Below are 18863 nucleotides of genomic sequence, written 5' to 3' on the forward strand. Positions count from 1 at the left end.
AATGTACTACAAAAGTTGTAATATGGACAAAGTACATATACGTACATTTTTGCTACACTAATTAAATATATAATTTTCGTTTCTTTTTTTATTATTATATTCTTATAGGTTCGCTGACGAAAGCTCATCACCTACATTACGTTCACCGAAATTTGCACCCAGCCCACCGAATATCTACTACAAAGGCTGGTGGACATTTCCATATTTTTCATGTTCGCTCAGCAAATGGATATTATCGTACAGCATTGCAATACCACCGAATGGTCGTCATGGCTTGCGCGGTTTCATAAGTATCGATATTGATGTGACGGGTTTGCGTGTCAATCAATGCGAAGCACCGGTAGCGTATCGATTCAATTATCAGCAAATACAAACGAGACGTTTACATTTGGTCGATACGCAAACGAGTGAATACATAAATGATATACAAGCGTTTCATAAATCGCACAAATGTCATCGTGATACAATGGTGGTGAGTAGTAGAGTTTGATTACTTTCAAAAGGGAGGTTATGGTTATAATGGTTTCTGAGTATATTTGGAAAAGTAATCAATATTAAGAGAAGAAAAAAAAATAGGTAAAAGGTATGGAAATTGTTATGTTAATTATTGAAAATAACTAAAGAAGCCATTAAAATACTATTAAGGAAATTATATTGAAGAAATTACTGAGAAGTAATTGAAGTAGTAATGTTTAGTTTAATAGAATTCCGATAGTCACTAATATTTTCTTTATAAATTTAATTTTTTTTTAAATTACAAGATTTTTTTGCTTTATTTTTTAAACTTTACTTTTAGTGTGATTATCGCTTGCCCACCTCCGATTCACCGACAATAACCACCAGCAAACTTTTGGCTACACCCAACACTTGGTCACGTGGCGCCTATCAATGTTTATGCAAACGTGGCTTTTATTCTATACGCCATCCAGATGGCTTTAATGGCACTATTATGGAAATTGCCTGGAAAGAACATCAGGATAATATTAGCAATTATTATTCCGAAGTTTTTATTTGTCTACAATGTGCACCGGGTTGTGACAGTTGTACGGGACCGGAACCTTGTTTAGCTGACTACAATTGGCCTTTTAGGTGGGTTTGTTGGGAAAACTTTTTAAATATCCTTTAGGAATCTTTTCATACTTTTTTCTCTGTATTTTTAGAATATCTCTTCTTACCATTTCGGTTGGTTGTGCTTTTGGTTGCTGTATTCTGGCCGGATATTTATTCCATCATCGGCGTGTTAAAGTTTTTAAAGTGGCAAGTCCAATATTTTTGCTAATAACTCTTATTGGATGTGCGATTATGTATTTAGAGGTGAGTAAGACTTAATTTATAGAGTAAACTATAGTAGAGGTAAGATTGTAATAAACTCGATTGATCTGCATGTTGTCAAGGACTATACTCATATCCACAAGCTTGACTGAAGTTAAGTCTTTTAGTCTGGTCAGATCTATTGGAAAGATTATAGTAAAATCTGTTGCCCAGTTTGTTGTCTAGTTCAATGCCCATAGATTGTTAATTTGACTCAAGTTGTATAGACTAAAGTCTATACAACTGAATATTGGTTTGTCTAAAGCCAAACTAAAGAAAAGCCTATACAACAGATAATCAGATCTCTAGGAAAGATTTTAGTAAAATCTGTTGCCCAGTCGTTGTCACATAGCCTTTAGGCTTCAATCTCAACTTATAGTCTAGTTTATATGACAGGCTATGGTTACGTCTATAGGCCAGACTATAGTCTACTCCATAGCACAGACGACAGCCTAATCTCTAAGCCAACCTTAAGGCCTCAGTATTATCTAGAGTAGTCTATAGCCTCAAGTACTTTGGGATCTTGAATAATATTCAAAATTTTCGTCTAAATTTCCTTTCATTTAAGGATCTTATTCATAAACTTTTATCAAAGGTTTATAAATCACATTTTCATACAAAATTCTATAAACCTTTGATAAATGTTTAAGAATAAAGCAGTATATATGTAAATGTGTATGTATTTTAAATTAAACATACATATGTATATAAGCCAACAGACTGTTTTTTGAAAAAAAATTTTGTAAACAAAAATTAATTAATAAAATACATCCATTTAAATGTCATTTAACAAATAATGTTGTTGGCAGGGAGCCATCATCACACTTGCAAAACAAGCAGCCAATTTAAATTACTTTTTTTGTTCTTCCCTTTTGTAATATGTAGTTGTTGTATTGTTGCTTTATTTAAATATTAATATTTAGTCAACAAGTAAAATCCATTAAATTCTGTTGGCTTTTAACAAATTGGTCCCTACATTTTCCGGGTTAAATTTAATAAAATGCTACAACATAACACTATACAGTGTCAAAAGTTTGTAAGATACATTAACATATATACATATGTATATAAATACATGTAAAAGAGTAAAAGCGCCATCACAGGGGTATAGGTAAATACATATGTGGTTGGTCTTAAAAGTTTCTAAAAAGTATAATAAAGCTTTACTTTAAAACTTTTGTGGACATTTAGAAAGCTTAACTTAATTTTATATTTACAAAAAATTTAATACACACCCTCGTTTATATGACAACAATTCTTTATGTATAAAAATAAAAAAAAAAAACATCCAACATCCCTTTATGTCTTTTTTTTTTCTATACATATGTATTTTTACTTTTTGGTATCTACATACCTACTCATGTAAATGAAATGGTTTTGCGTATATCACCTCATTTATTCTTAGTTGCTTTATGCTGTTTTTTTATATAAATTAAAAACACCTACTCACACACACTCAAACATTCCCTTAGCTACAGCAATATATATGCTTCCAGTAGCTTCATTTAATCTGCAAACATATTTAGATATTTGTATGGAAAATAATGATTCTTTTTATGTTTATAAATACATATATACATATATTTTTTTTAATCGGAAATTATATAAACGAGAACCTTTAAAATAGGTTTGTTTAAAAAAATACAGCTTCAACTATAGACCAGTTTAAAGTCTTCACTACGGACAAGATTATAGTTTATTTATAGATAAGGTAAGAGAAAAGGGCATAGTCCTGATAACACACAAGGCTCCAGACTCTATTTTTTACTATAGTCACAACTAAGTATATACCAGAATAAAATCTCGACTTTAGACTGGACTGTAATCTCGACTATAGACAATACTATAGTCTCGACTATAGACAATACTATAGTCTCGACTATAGACAATACTATAGTCTCGACTATAGACAATACTATAGTCTCGACTATAGACAATACTATAGTCTCGACTATAGACAATACTATAGTCTCAACTATAGACAAAACTATAGTCTCGACTATAGACAAGACTATAGTCTCGTCTATAGAAAATACTATAGTCTCGACTATAGAAAATACTATAGTCTAGACTATATACAATACTATAATCTTGACTTTAGACAATACTATAGTCTCGACTATAGACAATACTTAAGTCTCGACTATAAACAATACCATAGTCTCGATTATAGACAATACCATAGTCTCGATTATAGACAATACTATAGTCTCGATTATAGACAATACTATAGTCTCGACTATAGACAATACTATAATCTCGACTGTAGACAATACTATAGTCTCGACTATAGACAATTCTATAGTCTCGACTTTAGACAATACTATAGTCTCGACTATAGACAATACTATAGTCTCGACTATAGACAATACTATAGTCTCGACTATAGACAATACTATAGTCTCGACTATAGACAATACTATAGTCTCGACTATAGACAATACTATAGTCTCGACTATAGACAATACTATAGTCTCGACTATAGATAATACTATAGTCTCGACTATAGACAATACTATATTCTCGACTATAGACAATACTATATTCTCGACTATAGACAATACTATAGTCTCGACTGTAGACAATACTATAGTCTCGACTATAGACAATACTATAGTCTCGACTATACACAATACTATAGTCTCGACTATAGACAATACTATAATCTCGACTGTAGACAATACTATAGTCTCGACTATAGACAATACTATAGTCTCGACTATAGACAATACTATAGTCTCGACTTTAGACAATACTATAGTCTCGACTATAGACAATACTATAGTCTCGACTATAGACAATACTATAGTCTCGACTATAGACAATACTATAGTCTCGACTATAGACAATACTATAGTCTCGACTATAGACAATACTATAGTCTCGACTATAGACAATACTATAGTCTCGACTATAGACAATACTATAGTCTCGACTATAGACAATACTATAGTCTCGACTATAGATAATACTATAGTCTCGACTATAGACAATACTATATTCTCGACTATAGATAATACTATATTCTCGACTATAGACAATACTATAGTCTCGACTGTAGACAATACTATAGTCTCGACTATAGACAATACTATAGTCTCGACTATACACAATACTATAGTCTCGACAATAGACAATACTATAGTCTCGACTATAGAAAATACTATAGTCTATACTATAGAAAATACTATAGTCTAGACTATAGACAATACTATAGTCTAGACTATAGACAATACTATAGTCTCGACTATAGAAAATACTATAGTCTCGACTATAGAAAATACTATAGTCTCGACTATAGAAAATACTATAGTCTCGACTATAGACAATACTATAGTCTAGACTATAGACAATACTATAGTTTCGACTATAGAAAATACTATAGTCTCAACTATAGACAATACTATAGTGTCGACTATAGACAATACTAAGTATAGTCTAGACTATAGACAATAATATAGTCTCGACTATATACAATACTATAGTCTCGACTATATACAATACTATAGTCTCGACTATAGATAATACTATAGTCTCGAGTATAGACATTACTATAGTCTCGACTATAGATAATACTATAGTCTCGACTATAGATAATACTATAGTCTCGACTATAGACAATACTATAGTCTCGACTATAGACAATACTATAGTCTCGACTATAGACAATACTATAGTCTCGACTATAGACAATACTATAGTCTCGACTATAGACAATACTATAGTCTCGACTATAGACAATACTATAGTCTCGACTATAGACAATACTATAGTCTCGACTATAGACAATACTATAGTCTCGACTATAGACAATACTATAATCTCGACTATAGACAATACTATAGTCTAGACTATAGACAATAATATAGTCTCGACTATAGAAAATACTATAGTCTCGACTATATGCAATACTATAGTCTCGACTATAGACAATACTATAGTCTCGACTATAGACAATACTATAATCTCGTCTATAGACAATACTATAGTCTCGACTATAGACAATACTATAGTCTCGACTATAGACAAAACTATAGTCTCGACTATAGACAAAACTATAGTCTCGACTATAGACAAGACTCAAGTCTAGACTACAGGCAATTCTATAGTTTCAACTATAGACTATATACAAGACTATAGTATCTAATACAGACAATGCTTTAAACTCAACAAGACTTAAATCTCGATCATAATTTTGTCTCCATCAAACTATAGTATCAGCTATAAGAGTTAAGATTAAAATTTGAATTTTAAATATTCAAATAAAAAATCTAGTATTTGATATTACACATCATTGCCAAAAAAACAAAGCAATGTACAGCATCATAAAATGAAAAGATATAAAGTTACCAAAAAAAGTAGCATTGAATATTTCGAAGAAGGTGTTAGGAATTTTAAAAATAAATTTAAATTTTCACGTTTTAAAATTTATTTAGTGTCATCCTAAAAAATAAATCCGTTTTTTTTACAACGTATTTCATTTTGTCTCTTTCACCTTTAAAACCTATATGTTTTATTGTTGTCTTAATGTTATGAGTTGTCTCGCTGGTTTTGCACAGTTTTATACCCTGCAGTGCAAAAAATAAGGCAACAAAGTTTCAACAAACAGATTTTGAACTTTTGTCAGCCATCGCAAAAATTAAAGATATTTAGAAGGCTATTATGGAATTTACAACAACTGTAAATTATTCCTAAACCTACAAGGTTCATCTAACCTGTCAGTTTAATATTTATGCACATTTGAGTAGTCGGAGTCTAAGTCCTGTGAACATGTAGTGAGTGATATGCTATAAAATCCACCTTTAACAAACAAACAAAACAAAATAACACTTTATGGTAGAAATCACACTAAAAACATTCATTTGAAAGTACACCGAGTGAACATTTATGTACATTTGTATACATTTTATTAGAGCAGTCATAAAAACAAAATTCTGTGACATGCATCATTTAGGAAAAGCTGTAATCATAAAAATGTATTGGGTAGGAGAAAGTGTAATTTCATTAAGAACACAATACTGATGGAATATTCGAATTGAGTTCAAATTAAGAATAAAGTTCTTAAAATAAGTTTATGTTGGTCCACTCTTAAATATCCTTAAATCAATCGTATTATATAAAAATTAAAACATTCCTCAAAGAAATGATATGGAACTAATTTATTTTTCTACCCAATAGTTTTAGACAGCTTTTTATACAACTTGTTGTCATAGTGGATATTGCATATATACACATTACTTTGCAAACAATAATTGGTTTAATTTTATTAAAGCTTTATGATGCCAAAAGGGATTTGTTAACGAAATATTATTACATACATACATATGTATGTAGTATTTCCATATAGATAAACATACAAATATTCAAATTAAATATAACCTTTAATTTTATGTTATTCTATTATAACTGTTATATAATGTTTATATCATGTTAATTGCTATAAAAATCCAATGAAGATCCAATTGGGAATCATATTCCAATCTCATAGGGTTTTGTATAAATAGCTTCCTGGTTATTTAAATTATTTTAAATGTAACAACTTTTTTAATAAATTATAAAGAAATAGTTTAAATTTCGAGTCCTTATTGAATCTTATGGAAAATAAGGAAATAGTCTATGGACTAGATACGCCTAGTGAATATACTACTCAATAGACCCGTAAACGGTTCCATAAACTAGTCAATAAAATGGCACATGGAAGACAATGGATTTGTTTCTAAATTAGTCTATATACTAGTTAAAGTTGATGGACTAGGCAGAAGAGTGGTCAACAGACTCTTCAATTGACAATTCCGTAGATTGACTAATTATATAATTTTCCATAAACTTGTCAATAGATTTGTCTCTAGACTAGTCAATAGAGTATCCATTTATAGTCTATAGAGTAGTCTATAGGTTAGTCGATAGAATAGTTTATAGACAACTATATAAGTAGACTAGTCAATAGTGTATTCTATAGACTAGTCAATGAAGTAGTCTACATATTAGTCAATGGAGTAGTCCACGGACTAGTCAATGAAGTAGTCTACAGACTAGTCAATGGAGTTGTCTACAGACTAGTCAATGAAGTAGTCTACAGACTAGTCATTAAAATAGTCTATAGACTAGTCAATGAAGTAGTCTATAAACTAGTTAATGGAGTAGTCTATAGACTAGTCAATGGTGTAGTCTATTGACTAGTCAATAGAGTAGCCTATAGACTACTCAATGAAGTAGTCTATAGTCTATAGGTTAGTCGATAGAATAGTTTATAGACAATTATATAGACTAATCAATGAAGTAGTCTATAGATTAGTCAATGGAGTGATCTATAGACTAGTTAATGGAATATTCTATAGACTAGTCAATGGAGAAGTTAATAGACTAGTCAATGGAGTAGTCTATAGTCTAGTCAATGGAGTAGTCTATACACTAGTCAATGGAGTAGTCTATACACTTGTTAATTAGGTAGTCAATACACTAGTCAATGAAGTAATCTATACACTAGTCAATAGAGTAGTCTATAGACTACTTAGTCAATAGGGTATTCTATAGACTAGTCAAAGGAGTAGTCTATAGACTAGTCAAAGGAGTAATCTATAGACTAGTCAAAAGAGTAGTCTCTAGTCTAGTCAAAGGAGTAGTATGTAGACTAGTCAATGGAGTAGTCTATAGACTAGTCAAAGGAGTAGTCTATAAGGACTAGTCAAAAGAGTAGTATGTAGACTAGTCAATGGAGTAGTCTATAGACAAGTCAAAGGAGTAGTCTATAGACTAGTCAAAGGAGTAGTCTATAGACTAGTCAAAGGAGTAGTCTATAGACTAGTCAAAGGAGTAGTCTATAAGGACTAGTCAATGGAGTAGTCTATACACCAATATATTTACTAGTCAATAGAATAGTCACTAGAGTATTTTATAGACTGCTCAATAGACTAGCATGTAGACTAGTCAATATATTAGTATGCTAGGCAATAAAGTAGTCTATGGACTATTCAATAAAATAGTCTATAGACTCTATGGACTATTCAATAGAGTAGTCTAGGGACTAGTCTATAGTGTAGCCTATGATTATGCAATAGAGTAGTCTAGGAACTAGTCAATAGAGTAGTCTATGGACTGGCAGATATATGGATCTGCGGCACAATCATCCCTGTTGCATACGAAAGTCTGTATTTGCGGAATGCTGAATAATCTTCTTGTGGAGATCAGGTATAATCGGAAAAAGATAATGACAAAATCATGAATCATAAGTAATAGCATAAACGGTGGCTGCTAAAAATCGTGACAACCAAGCTAGTCTAAAGACAGACAAGGATCATAATTTTATGATCCTTGTCTGTCTGTCACTGATGTGGAGACCTAAAGGTTAAAATACTACGAACATATTACAGCTTTTGGAGGAAAACATAGTGCAAGTGCTTTTAGACTAAATTAAACGAACGAACTCTTTAAACAAACGATCGGTTTTAAATTTTAAATATTTATTTTAAACTGTTACTAAAATTTTATTATTTACTTCTTCTATTTTCAGATGGTGGCTATATTCCCCTTTTTGGATACAACTTGGTGTATTATAACAAAATGGACAAGACACATGGGTTTTTGTATTACCTATACATCATTGTTAATGAAAACTTGGAGGTAAGATAAATATAAACATAAAATCTAATAACCTTTAATGTGGATAATGAAAGGTCAAAGTTTGACAACAATTTCATACATTACTATATCTGAAATTCACTTGTTAGTTAACAAATATAGGATTTTAATGCTTATTTGATACATACTATATATGTATATGTTTTTTCTAATTTAAAATGTTTATTCTCCTTAGAGTATCACTAACGTATCGTGTAAAATCAGCCCATAAAGTTAAACTAACCGATCAACAGCTATTACAATGGATGGTACCCATATTACTGGTAATGCTTATATATTTGGGTACCTGGACAATATCGGATACGCCCTATGCTATATTTGTAAGTTTTAAATAACACCGTATTAACTAGTTAACATAATTGTTTATATATTTTAATTATTTTCTTTATTTTGTTGCAGATAAACGATGAGGCTGGCTTAAAATTTAAACAATGCTCTTACAATTGGTGGGATCATAGTTTGGCAATTGGTGAAGTCTTATTCTTAGCCTGGGGCATACGTGTTTGCTATAATGTCCGCAATGCAGAATCTCTATACAATGAGGCTCGTCTCATCTCATATGCCATTTATAATATAGCTCTTGTTAATATAACAATGGTGGCATTACAGTAAGTATACATACATGCTTGTATGTATATATGTATGTATGTGTAATCGTGTAACAAAGGAGAGAGTCTATAGTTTTGATGACAATTGACATATAAAGAAAGTAGTTGAATAGTGGGTGACTATTTTTAGTATGTTGTATTAAGTTAAAATAATTTTAGAATAATAGTGCTTTTGTTAGAAGTTAATGAAGCAGGAAGATAGTGTATGGAATGCAGGTGAATGTTGAAAAGCACGTGTGTTAAATTAACTAAGAATAGAGTAACAACACATTAAGATAAAATATAATGAATACGAAAATATTTAGTTTCATGACTTATTATAATGTATTCTTTAAGACAAGTTAAAAATGGATTAAGTTATCTTTAAGTATAAAGGATTCTGGAGTTTTTATTTATTTGTGATTATAAATCCTATTTGAGATAATAGATCTATTCCTCCATTAAACATTTGTTAAGAAACTTAATGAAATTTCGAATTTTCAGTTTTTGTACGAGATCAGAAATGTATGTAAATGATTGAGCAAGATTCATTATGGGTTTCAAATGTTTCAGTTTGTTCGAGTTTTTAATAATCATTAGCCTTTTCCATCTATTGAACTAATTTTTTCCCAAAATGATAAGTGATCACACTGATCGAGTGTCTTCTCTCCATTAAACTCTTACTTACAAAACTGATAAATAAATTCCATATTATTTTCTCTATCCCAGCATTTTAATCTATCCACAAGCGGGTCCGGACATTAAATACGCTTTGGGTTTTCTCAGAACCCAACTATCGACCACCACTACAATTGCTCTTGTATTTGGACCGAAAATATCGCGTATCTTTAAAGGACAAGGTGATAAATGGGATCAAAAAGCTAAAGTTAGAAGTATAACAGCATCATTTTCATTAAACGGTGTGGGTTTGGTACCAGACGAATCCCCAGATTTATATCAAGAAAATGAAGAACTTAAGGTAAGTGTTTAACAAAAGTTTTCTCTGAAATACTAAATGTTATTGGTTTATATCTTTAATCGACTCTACAGGAACAAATACAAAAATTAGCCCATCAAATAGAATTCATGAAGACTGTACATATGCAAATAAATAATAGACATTTGAAACCAAAACCGGGTGGTTATTTTACCATAACATCCACCTCGTTCCAGGCTCCATTCAGTAAAAGTAATATGTCTTCAACACAAACACAAACTTCCAAAACGGGACAGGATGATTCACATACAGGTTCCCTTAATAAAGGGTAAGTTGGGAGTTTGCGAAAATCAATTTTGTGGATATATTTTATATTTTTCGTACAATTTTCAGATTCCCCACCAATCTAACACCGACAAAATCAAAAACAAAAACTACCGAAAAAGTTTGACGAGGTCAACGAAGTGAAAATGATTGCTCAAATGATAATTTTATTTGGACTACAACGGAATCGCCATTCGAACAACGTGGCCCGCTTGACCAGCCCGAACACGACGACGACGACGAAGAGGCTCAAAAACTATTTCAACAATTTCGTAATGTTTTTGGCAATGAGATTGGCACGAATCTCTATTATGCCTTAAACTCCGACGACGACAGCGATGAGGTGGCACACATACGCATCGAACAAATGATGGCCGAAATGAATGAACTAACCGATACATCAGATTCGACTACTAAAACCAACACTACTATAATATCACCCGATAGTACAGAACTCGAACCAACCGTATTCGAAGAGTTGATTTTACAATCACCCACTTCATCCTCATCCATGTATGCCATACGTTCTCCTTCTCCACCATTGCCAGCCTACTTCAAATATCCTTTACATCTGAAGGCACCAGCTCAATATCATCCCTCCGATTCGGAAGAAGAGGGTGTTACTCTTACCGAAATTGTTGAAATACATCGTGTACCTTCGGTGGCTCTTATAACAATGGATAATAATAATTTTCAACCTTCCAATATGCCACACGATGTTGATATGGATGTGGAAAGTCAAGTGAATAACAATAATACATCGTGTTCGTTATCGTCCACTTTAACCGATAGTAAAACTTTGGATGTACGTACACCCATTGTGGTCTAAGCAAAAAGCAAAAATAACAACAACAAATAGCAACTACAATAAATAGTAAAAAAAGTGTTTATAGTCAATAATTAATATCATTCAGTGTTGGTTTTGATGTGTTTACTACAAAAGCTAAAAAAGAAAGTCTTTTAAAAGTAAAAAGTAAATGGCAACATTAATTTCTTTATAGGTTGTGTTTATAATTTCTAATTTTAGGATTATGTATAATATTTTGTTAAGATATTCTATAGATGTTGCTTTTATTTGTTAAGATTTTATTTTTTACCAAAAAAAATGTATTTCAAAATTGTGAATCTATTGGAAAACTTGATTTTGAACATACAGAGGAAAAATACATTTTTGTTGTAATGTATGTTTCGAAGATATACAATAGAACCCGATTTTTAATATTAACTTTAATTTGTTTGCTGTAAACATGTAAAACATGTTTAAGATATTTTTTTTTTATTTATAAATTTAGTGCTAGAACTTTAATTTAAGAATTCTGTATGTATTATAAATTAGTCAATTAATTGATAGGTTTCTTTAAAAACAAACTAAGTTCATCATTTTAAAATTTAGAACGAAATGTTACATGGGATTTTAAACGATAATAACAATAGATTTTTTAACATAAACCTGGAAACGAATTGTGGCAAATGTGATCGAATTAGCGAATTCTTATTTCGATCAGATGCTAACAGATGAAAAGATCATGTAAACAGTAGTTTGACCCCAAGATTAATACAAAATTTATAAAATGTTTATATTTCGAAAATCATTGAACTTCTTGACTTTTTGAAGTTCTTGTATAATAACACACACGTAAGATCAGTTCAGTTTTATCGTAGTTGATATCATTTATATCTCTATCTCTCTCTTCAGAGGAGAGTGTATAGCATAGTATGGTACACATGAACTGTAACTATACTATTTAGACTACAAAATATCATACAAAATAGACTAGACTATAGACTTCACTGTAAACAAGACTATATACAAGACTTCACTGTAGACAAGACTATATACCAAATTATAGGTTAGATTTCAAGCTTGGACATATATTTAACTACAGATCAGACTATAGATTAGACAAAGGACTTGACTAGTCTCTAAAATATACTATAGACTAGACTCTAAACTAGACTATAGACTAGACTGTAGTGTAGACTTTAGACTATAATGTATAATGTATTCTAGACTATAGAATTGACTGCAGTCTAGATTATAGACTAAATTGTATTCTAGTCTATAGTCTATACACTGTAATCAAGACTTTTGTACAGACTATAGACCAGACTGTAGTGTAGACTATTTAGAGTATAGACCTAATTGTATTTTAGACTATACAATACACTGTAATCTAGACTATAAACAAGACTTTTGTCTAGACTATACACCAGACTGTACTGTAGACTATACACTAGATTGTAGTCTAGACTACAGACTAGATTGTAGTCTATAAACTAGACTGTAGGCTAGACTGTAGTCTATACTATAGACTAGATTGTAGTCTATACCATAGACTAGACTGTAGTCTAAACTATATACTAGACCGTAATATAGACTAAAGACTAAACTGTAGTCTAGACTATAGACTAGACTGTAGTCTAGACCAACGACTAGAATGTAGTCTAGACTAGACTATAAACTAGACTGTATTCCAGACTATACACTAGACTGTATTCCAGACTATAAACTACACAGTAGTTTGGAATACAAACTAGACTGTAGTCTGAACAATAGACTAGACTCTAGTCGAGACTAGACTTTACTCTATATTAAAGACTAAACTATAGACAATATTCCAGACTATACTCCAGTCTATAGTACATCATATAGACAATACTCGGCCACACTATAAACCATACTGTTGTTCAGATTATAGACTAGACTATAGTCCAGACTATAGACTAAACTGTTGTCCTGACTATAGTCTAGACTGTAGTACATAGTCTAGGTTGCATTACAAATTATAAACTAGAGTGAAGTCAGACTATAGACTAGACTCTATTTCAGACTATATATATAGTCTAGTCTATAATCTGAAGTAGACCAGACCAAATAATTTTTATTAAAAACATTTAACAGAAAAAACACTTAAAATATCTAAAATTTTTTGTTAATTGTTGTTTTTACTTCACTTTATATGTAACATATTTCAAGTTTAAACAAAAAGTTGAAAAAAAACGCTTTCTAAACTCTTCAAAAATATATTATTTCCTGCAACGTGTGATTTAACAGCAAAACATTAAATTCCAGAACACAGCCTGTTCTAGTTTATAGTTGAGATCAAGAATATTTCTCGGAGATTTTCTCTTAAGGAGACTCTAAGTTAACACTTGTTCTATGGCATTATTAGCTAAGAGTAATTAAAATTACACTAGACAACACTGAAAATGACTTTTAAATAAAAGTAGATGATTCCTATGTATTTCCACCTGCTGAGTTAAAAATTGTTATGAAAATTTCCCGAGATATTGTGGTTTTATGTAAAAACGTTATTTAAGATATTTGTTGATATTTTTTAACTCAATATTCATGGAGTTATTCAACAACATGTTAATGAATATAAAATTATCTATCATTAGAGTATATTTATCATTAGAGTTATGACAGGATATCTTGGATGTTCCGGAGCGATGTTGAAAATTCTACTTTTAGTGAAATATTTTGCAATAAATTGGTGTTTTTTGGTTAATGTGTCTTTTTACTTTTAACAATATTTGTTCTTCGTCATTATGACACCAAAAACGAAAGAATAGTGAAAACTTACGACATACATTGTTACGGCATTGATTGTGAATTGTATAATATTTTTGAATTCATGTGTATGTAAAAATAACAAACAAATGTTGAATTCAACCCGAAATATTTTTTTGTGATTTTAGCAAATTTCCAATTTTAACCGAAAAATGATATTATTGATTTGTGTTCGTAGCATTTTATGGAAAAACTCCAATAAATTAAGTTCAAAGTATTGTTTTAAAAATAAAACAAAAAAAGGCTCATTTTTAAACTTCCTTGCAAGGCAATTTAGTTTTACTGCAATAACTGTTATCATGATTATGCTCTTTAGAAAGATAATTTTGTGTAGATTTCCAAAGTTAAGTAAAAACTCAATTTTCAACTTCCTTGCAAGGCAATTTAATTTAACTGCAATAACTGTCATCGATATTATGCTCTTTAGAAAAATAATTTTGTATATATTTTCAAAGTTAAGTATAAACTTAAGGATAAAACAAAACAGGTTAAATTTTCAACTTCCTTGCAAGGAAATTTAGTTTTAATGCAATAACTGTCACCATTATAATGCTTTTTAGAAAGATAATTTTTTGTTAGATTTTGATGTTGTTAAAAAAAAAAAAAAAAAAAAAAAACTTTGGAATTTAGTTTTGCAAAATTAAGTAAAATTTAAAAAGTGGCGTAGACATTGTCTGTACAGAAATCGCAATATCTCAAGAACTAAAACGAACAACGATTTTTGAACTCAGTGGAGAAAAATACATAGGAATTACCTATTTCTATTTAAAAGGCACGCAAAAAGTTTAATTCTGTTGACTTGTGTTGTTATGTATGTATATGTATTTAAAAATTATTAAATAAATTAAACTTAATCATCACTTACCTTCTCGACACCAGTTCCTTTTCCGGCAATATGTTTATTTACTCTTTTTATTTGTATGCACTTTTATTTTCTCTTTATTTATATTTTAATTTTACTCTTTTATTTATTTTCATATATATACATATTTTTATTATTTTTTCGCAAATTATTTATTTTCTCCTAACATTTTTTTACGCTTTTTTTCTAATTACATATTTCCTTTTACAACTTACACATTTTTTTCATAATTTTTTCTTATTCAATTTCACAACCATTTTTCATTTCCTTGCCAAAAACCATTTTATTTTTTATTTATTTACCTTCACCACTACTTTTTCTACAGCTTTTTTTGCATTTCAAAGATTATTTTTCCTATAGCTTTTTTTGCATTTCAAAGATCTGACCTTAATTTCCTCTTTACTACGCATGAAAGCTTTATTTAAGCTTATTTATTTCCTTCTTTTATTAACTTTACTTTTCACACCATTCCGCTTTACACACAACCAAACACATTCACATCTACTACTCACTTCTTTTTGCAACGAATGGCCAAACTAAAGCAACTGACCGACCGGCTTTGATTTGCATTTTTTTTTTACACTTTTTTAACTTATTTCCTTGTTAGTTATTAACAAAATTTTTACACACAAATATTAAATAACATTTAAATTACATATTTATGCAAAAATATTAACAATTTATTAACTTTTAAACAGCAAATTTAATAATTTAATAAGCACTAAACACCAAACAACCGAACACTACCGAATTTCTACAAAACTAAATGAAAAATGCAAGTAATTGCTTTGCTGTTGTTGTTATTGCTGTTGTCGATGAGTAGTAGTAGTAGTTGTTGTTTGATGTAATGATTTGAGAGTAACACAAAAGAAATGCGTAAAGAGATTAAATGCTCAGTTAGTTTCTACGTAGAAAAACTCAATGTCAACGTTACATAAGCCAAAGTAATGATTTATCTATATGACCGAAAGCCAAAAGAGAAGTTTCACGAAACGTTACGAAGAAACTAACTAACTAAGCCTTAACTGCAATTGAGTAGTAAAAATAACAACAACAATAGTAAACCATCAGAATTGTTTTAGTTTTCTTAAAATTTCTCAAGTGTTCGGTTGTTCGGTGATTAGTTTCGTTTTAATTAATAAAAATAATTGCGTTAAAAGTTAATAAATTGTTAATATTTTTACATAAATATGTAATTTAAATGTAGGTTAAAATTTTTCGGTAAAAACAATTTTGAAAAATATCAAGGAAACTGCCGAAAAAAGTGTGAATATATTGTTGAAAATATTTTAATAGAGCCGGTCGGTGTGTTGCTTTAGTTTGGCCATTCGTTGCAAAAAGAAGTGTAGGGTGGGAGAGGTGTGTGAAGAGTAGTGAAAAGAAAAGCATATGAAAAAGTGAAGGAAATATAGAGAATAAATGCAAATAAAGAGAAAAGAAAGTGTAAATGTAAAAAGCTAAAAAAGTTATAAAAGTAAATGAAAAGTTTTAAGGAAAGGAAAAGAAAAAATATAAATAAAGAGGAAATTAAAGTGTAAAAGGAAAAAAAGCTAAAATAAATGAAAATAATAAAGTGAAAAGTTTTAAGTGTGAAAAATTTTAATTAATAAGGGAAAAGAGCAAGAAATAAATAAATATAATAAAAAAAAGTTAAAGAAAAGAGAAAAAAGTAAATAAATAAATTTAAAAAGAGAAAGAAAATAAAGTAATTAAGAAAATAAATATGTATGGAAGGAAGTGTTGTAAAAAAGGAAATGAAATTGTAAAAGAGAAGGAAACCAGTGTTGAGTAGGTGAGTGATTTTTAAGATTATACATATAAACATATACCGGTCTTAAACAATGACCATAAGTCTTAACTTTTCTCTTAAACCATGTTTTATTGACAACAACAAATGTCATTCATCACTATTAAAAAAAATAACATTTTTATTTAAAACATTGTGAAGATCAGTGCTTAAGTCTAGACGATTTGTAGAGATTACTCTATGGTATGAACTAAAGATGAGTTTATAATATGGATTATAAATAACTCTTCACTCTATAGTCTGGACTAAAAAACAGCCAATATATAATCTGAAATAGAGATCAGACTTTAGATCACTCTACAGTCTTAACTGAAGATCAGTCTCTAGTCTTAACTATAGATATGTTCTATGTCTTGCCTATAGACCGTCTTGACTATATTCTAAATTAGAGATCAGTCTATTCCATGATCAGTCTAAAGACTGTACTAAAGATCAGTCAATAGTGTAAACTGTAGTTCAGATATTAGATCACTCTATAGTCTTAACTATAGATAGGTTTAAATTATTCACTATAGATCAGTTTAAAGTCTTGACTATAGTCCACCGACTTGACTACAGATCAGTCTATTGTTTCGTATATTGTTCAGTCTCAATTTAATGTGTTACAGTTGTGTTCTAGTTGTGTTCTAGTTGTGTTCTAGTTGTGTTCTAGTTGTGTTCTAGTTCTGTTCTAGGTTTATTCTAGTTTTGTTCTAGTTCTGTTTTATTTCTGTTTTAGTTCTGTTTTAGTTCTGTTCTAGTTCTGTTCTAGTTCTGTTCTAGTTCTGTTCTAGTTCTGTTCAAGTTGTGTTCTAGTTGTGTTCTAGTTGTGTCCTAATTGTGTTCTAGTTGTGTTTTAGTTATATAATCTGGACTATACATCAATTTACAATATGTAGTATAGAACAATCTATAGTCTGGACTACACATCATTCTATTATTTTGGATACAGATCCTAAATTCTATTATATCAGTTGTGGTATAGCCTTGACTTAAGATCAGACTTATACAGCTTTAATCCTAGGCCTATTTGCAAAACGTCTTGATAAAAGTTTTCCCTATAAACAATTGTTAAAATCATATAAAATCCCATGTAATAATATTATTAACAACATCATAATTATTATTATTTTCCTATTGAAAACAGATCCATCATAACAACTTAAGACATATATACATACTAAAACATTTGACATAACTTGCTAAATAATTACTAAATGCTTTTTTGAGCAATAATTTTTACTTCGTTAAGCTTTATTATTAAATCAATTAAAAAACATTAAATCTTCATCATAAAATGAAGTTTTAAAGTTTAAATCAATTTAAATCAATCAACTTAAATCAATTTATGTTTTCTATTCCTTTTGGCAAAAAGATTCTTTTAATATCTTTCGTTAGGTATTAAATTCATAAATATTAGAGAAGAAAGATATGAATTTGTAAAAGAGGATCTGACAAAAGTCAATATTCCAAGAAAAAATTGCTTAATAATTACGGTATTTATTTGAACAATTTTATAATGAATATCTATAATAAGCAGCCTAAAAATAGGCAACATATTTTAATTTCAATCAATAATTTATTTAGCTAGTCTTGGTTATTAATATAAACGATCAACAACTTATACTTTCTTTAAAAGTATAGATCAGATCAAAATTTTTATAAAATATACTAATTTTTTTACTAAAATACTTTAAAAAAAAATCATCATATCATAAAATGGCACAATTTTCTTATACTATACACAACATTTATTATCACGTTAAACATTTCAACACAGATAATTTATCAACTTTTTTTCTTTAAGATGAATTTTTTCAGTTTCTTTCAGAAATTAAAATAAT

General features: G+C 29.6%; 2 protein-coding genes across 2 annotated transcripts; both read left to right on the forward strand.

Moving 5' to 3' along the window:
• Positions 1-100: 100 nt before the first annotated feature.
• Positions 101-11009, forward strand: LOC111685216 (probable G-protein coupled receptor CG31760; the record flags this gene model as incomplete). Its single annotated transcript, XM_046947732.1, has 9 exons — positions 101-472; positions 797-1089; positions 1161-1314; positions 8822-8931; positions 9125-9269; positions 9349-9557; positions 10266-10515; positions 10587-10801; positions 10867-11009. Coding segments are annotated over 9 exons (1806 nt in total), but the record flags the coding sequence as incomplete, so codon positions are not given.
• A 146-nt stretch (positions 11010-11155) lies between these two features.
• Positions 11156-12066, forward strand: LOC111685215 (probable G-protein coupled receptor CG31760). Its single transcript, XM_023447464.2, has one exon. The coding sequence runs from the start codon at positions 11165-11167 to the stop codon at positions 11624-11626; it is 462 nt and encodes a 153-aa protein (XP_023303232.2). The 5' UTR covers positions 11156-11164; the 3' UTR covers positions 11627-12066.
• The last annotated feature ends 6797 nt before the right edge of the window (positions 12067-18863 follow it).

The sequence above is a fragment of the Lucilia cuprina genome, chromosome 2 (assembly GCF_022045245.1).
Source record: "Lucilia cuprina isolate Lc7/37 chromosome 2, ASM2204524v1, whole genome shotgun sequence".
NCBI classification, from domain to species: domain Eukaryota; kingdom Metazoa; phylum Arthropoda; class Insecta; order Diptera; family Calliphoridae; genus Lucilia; species Lucilia cuprina.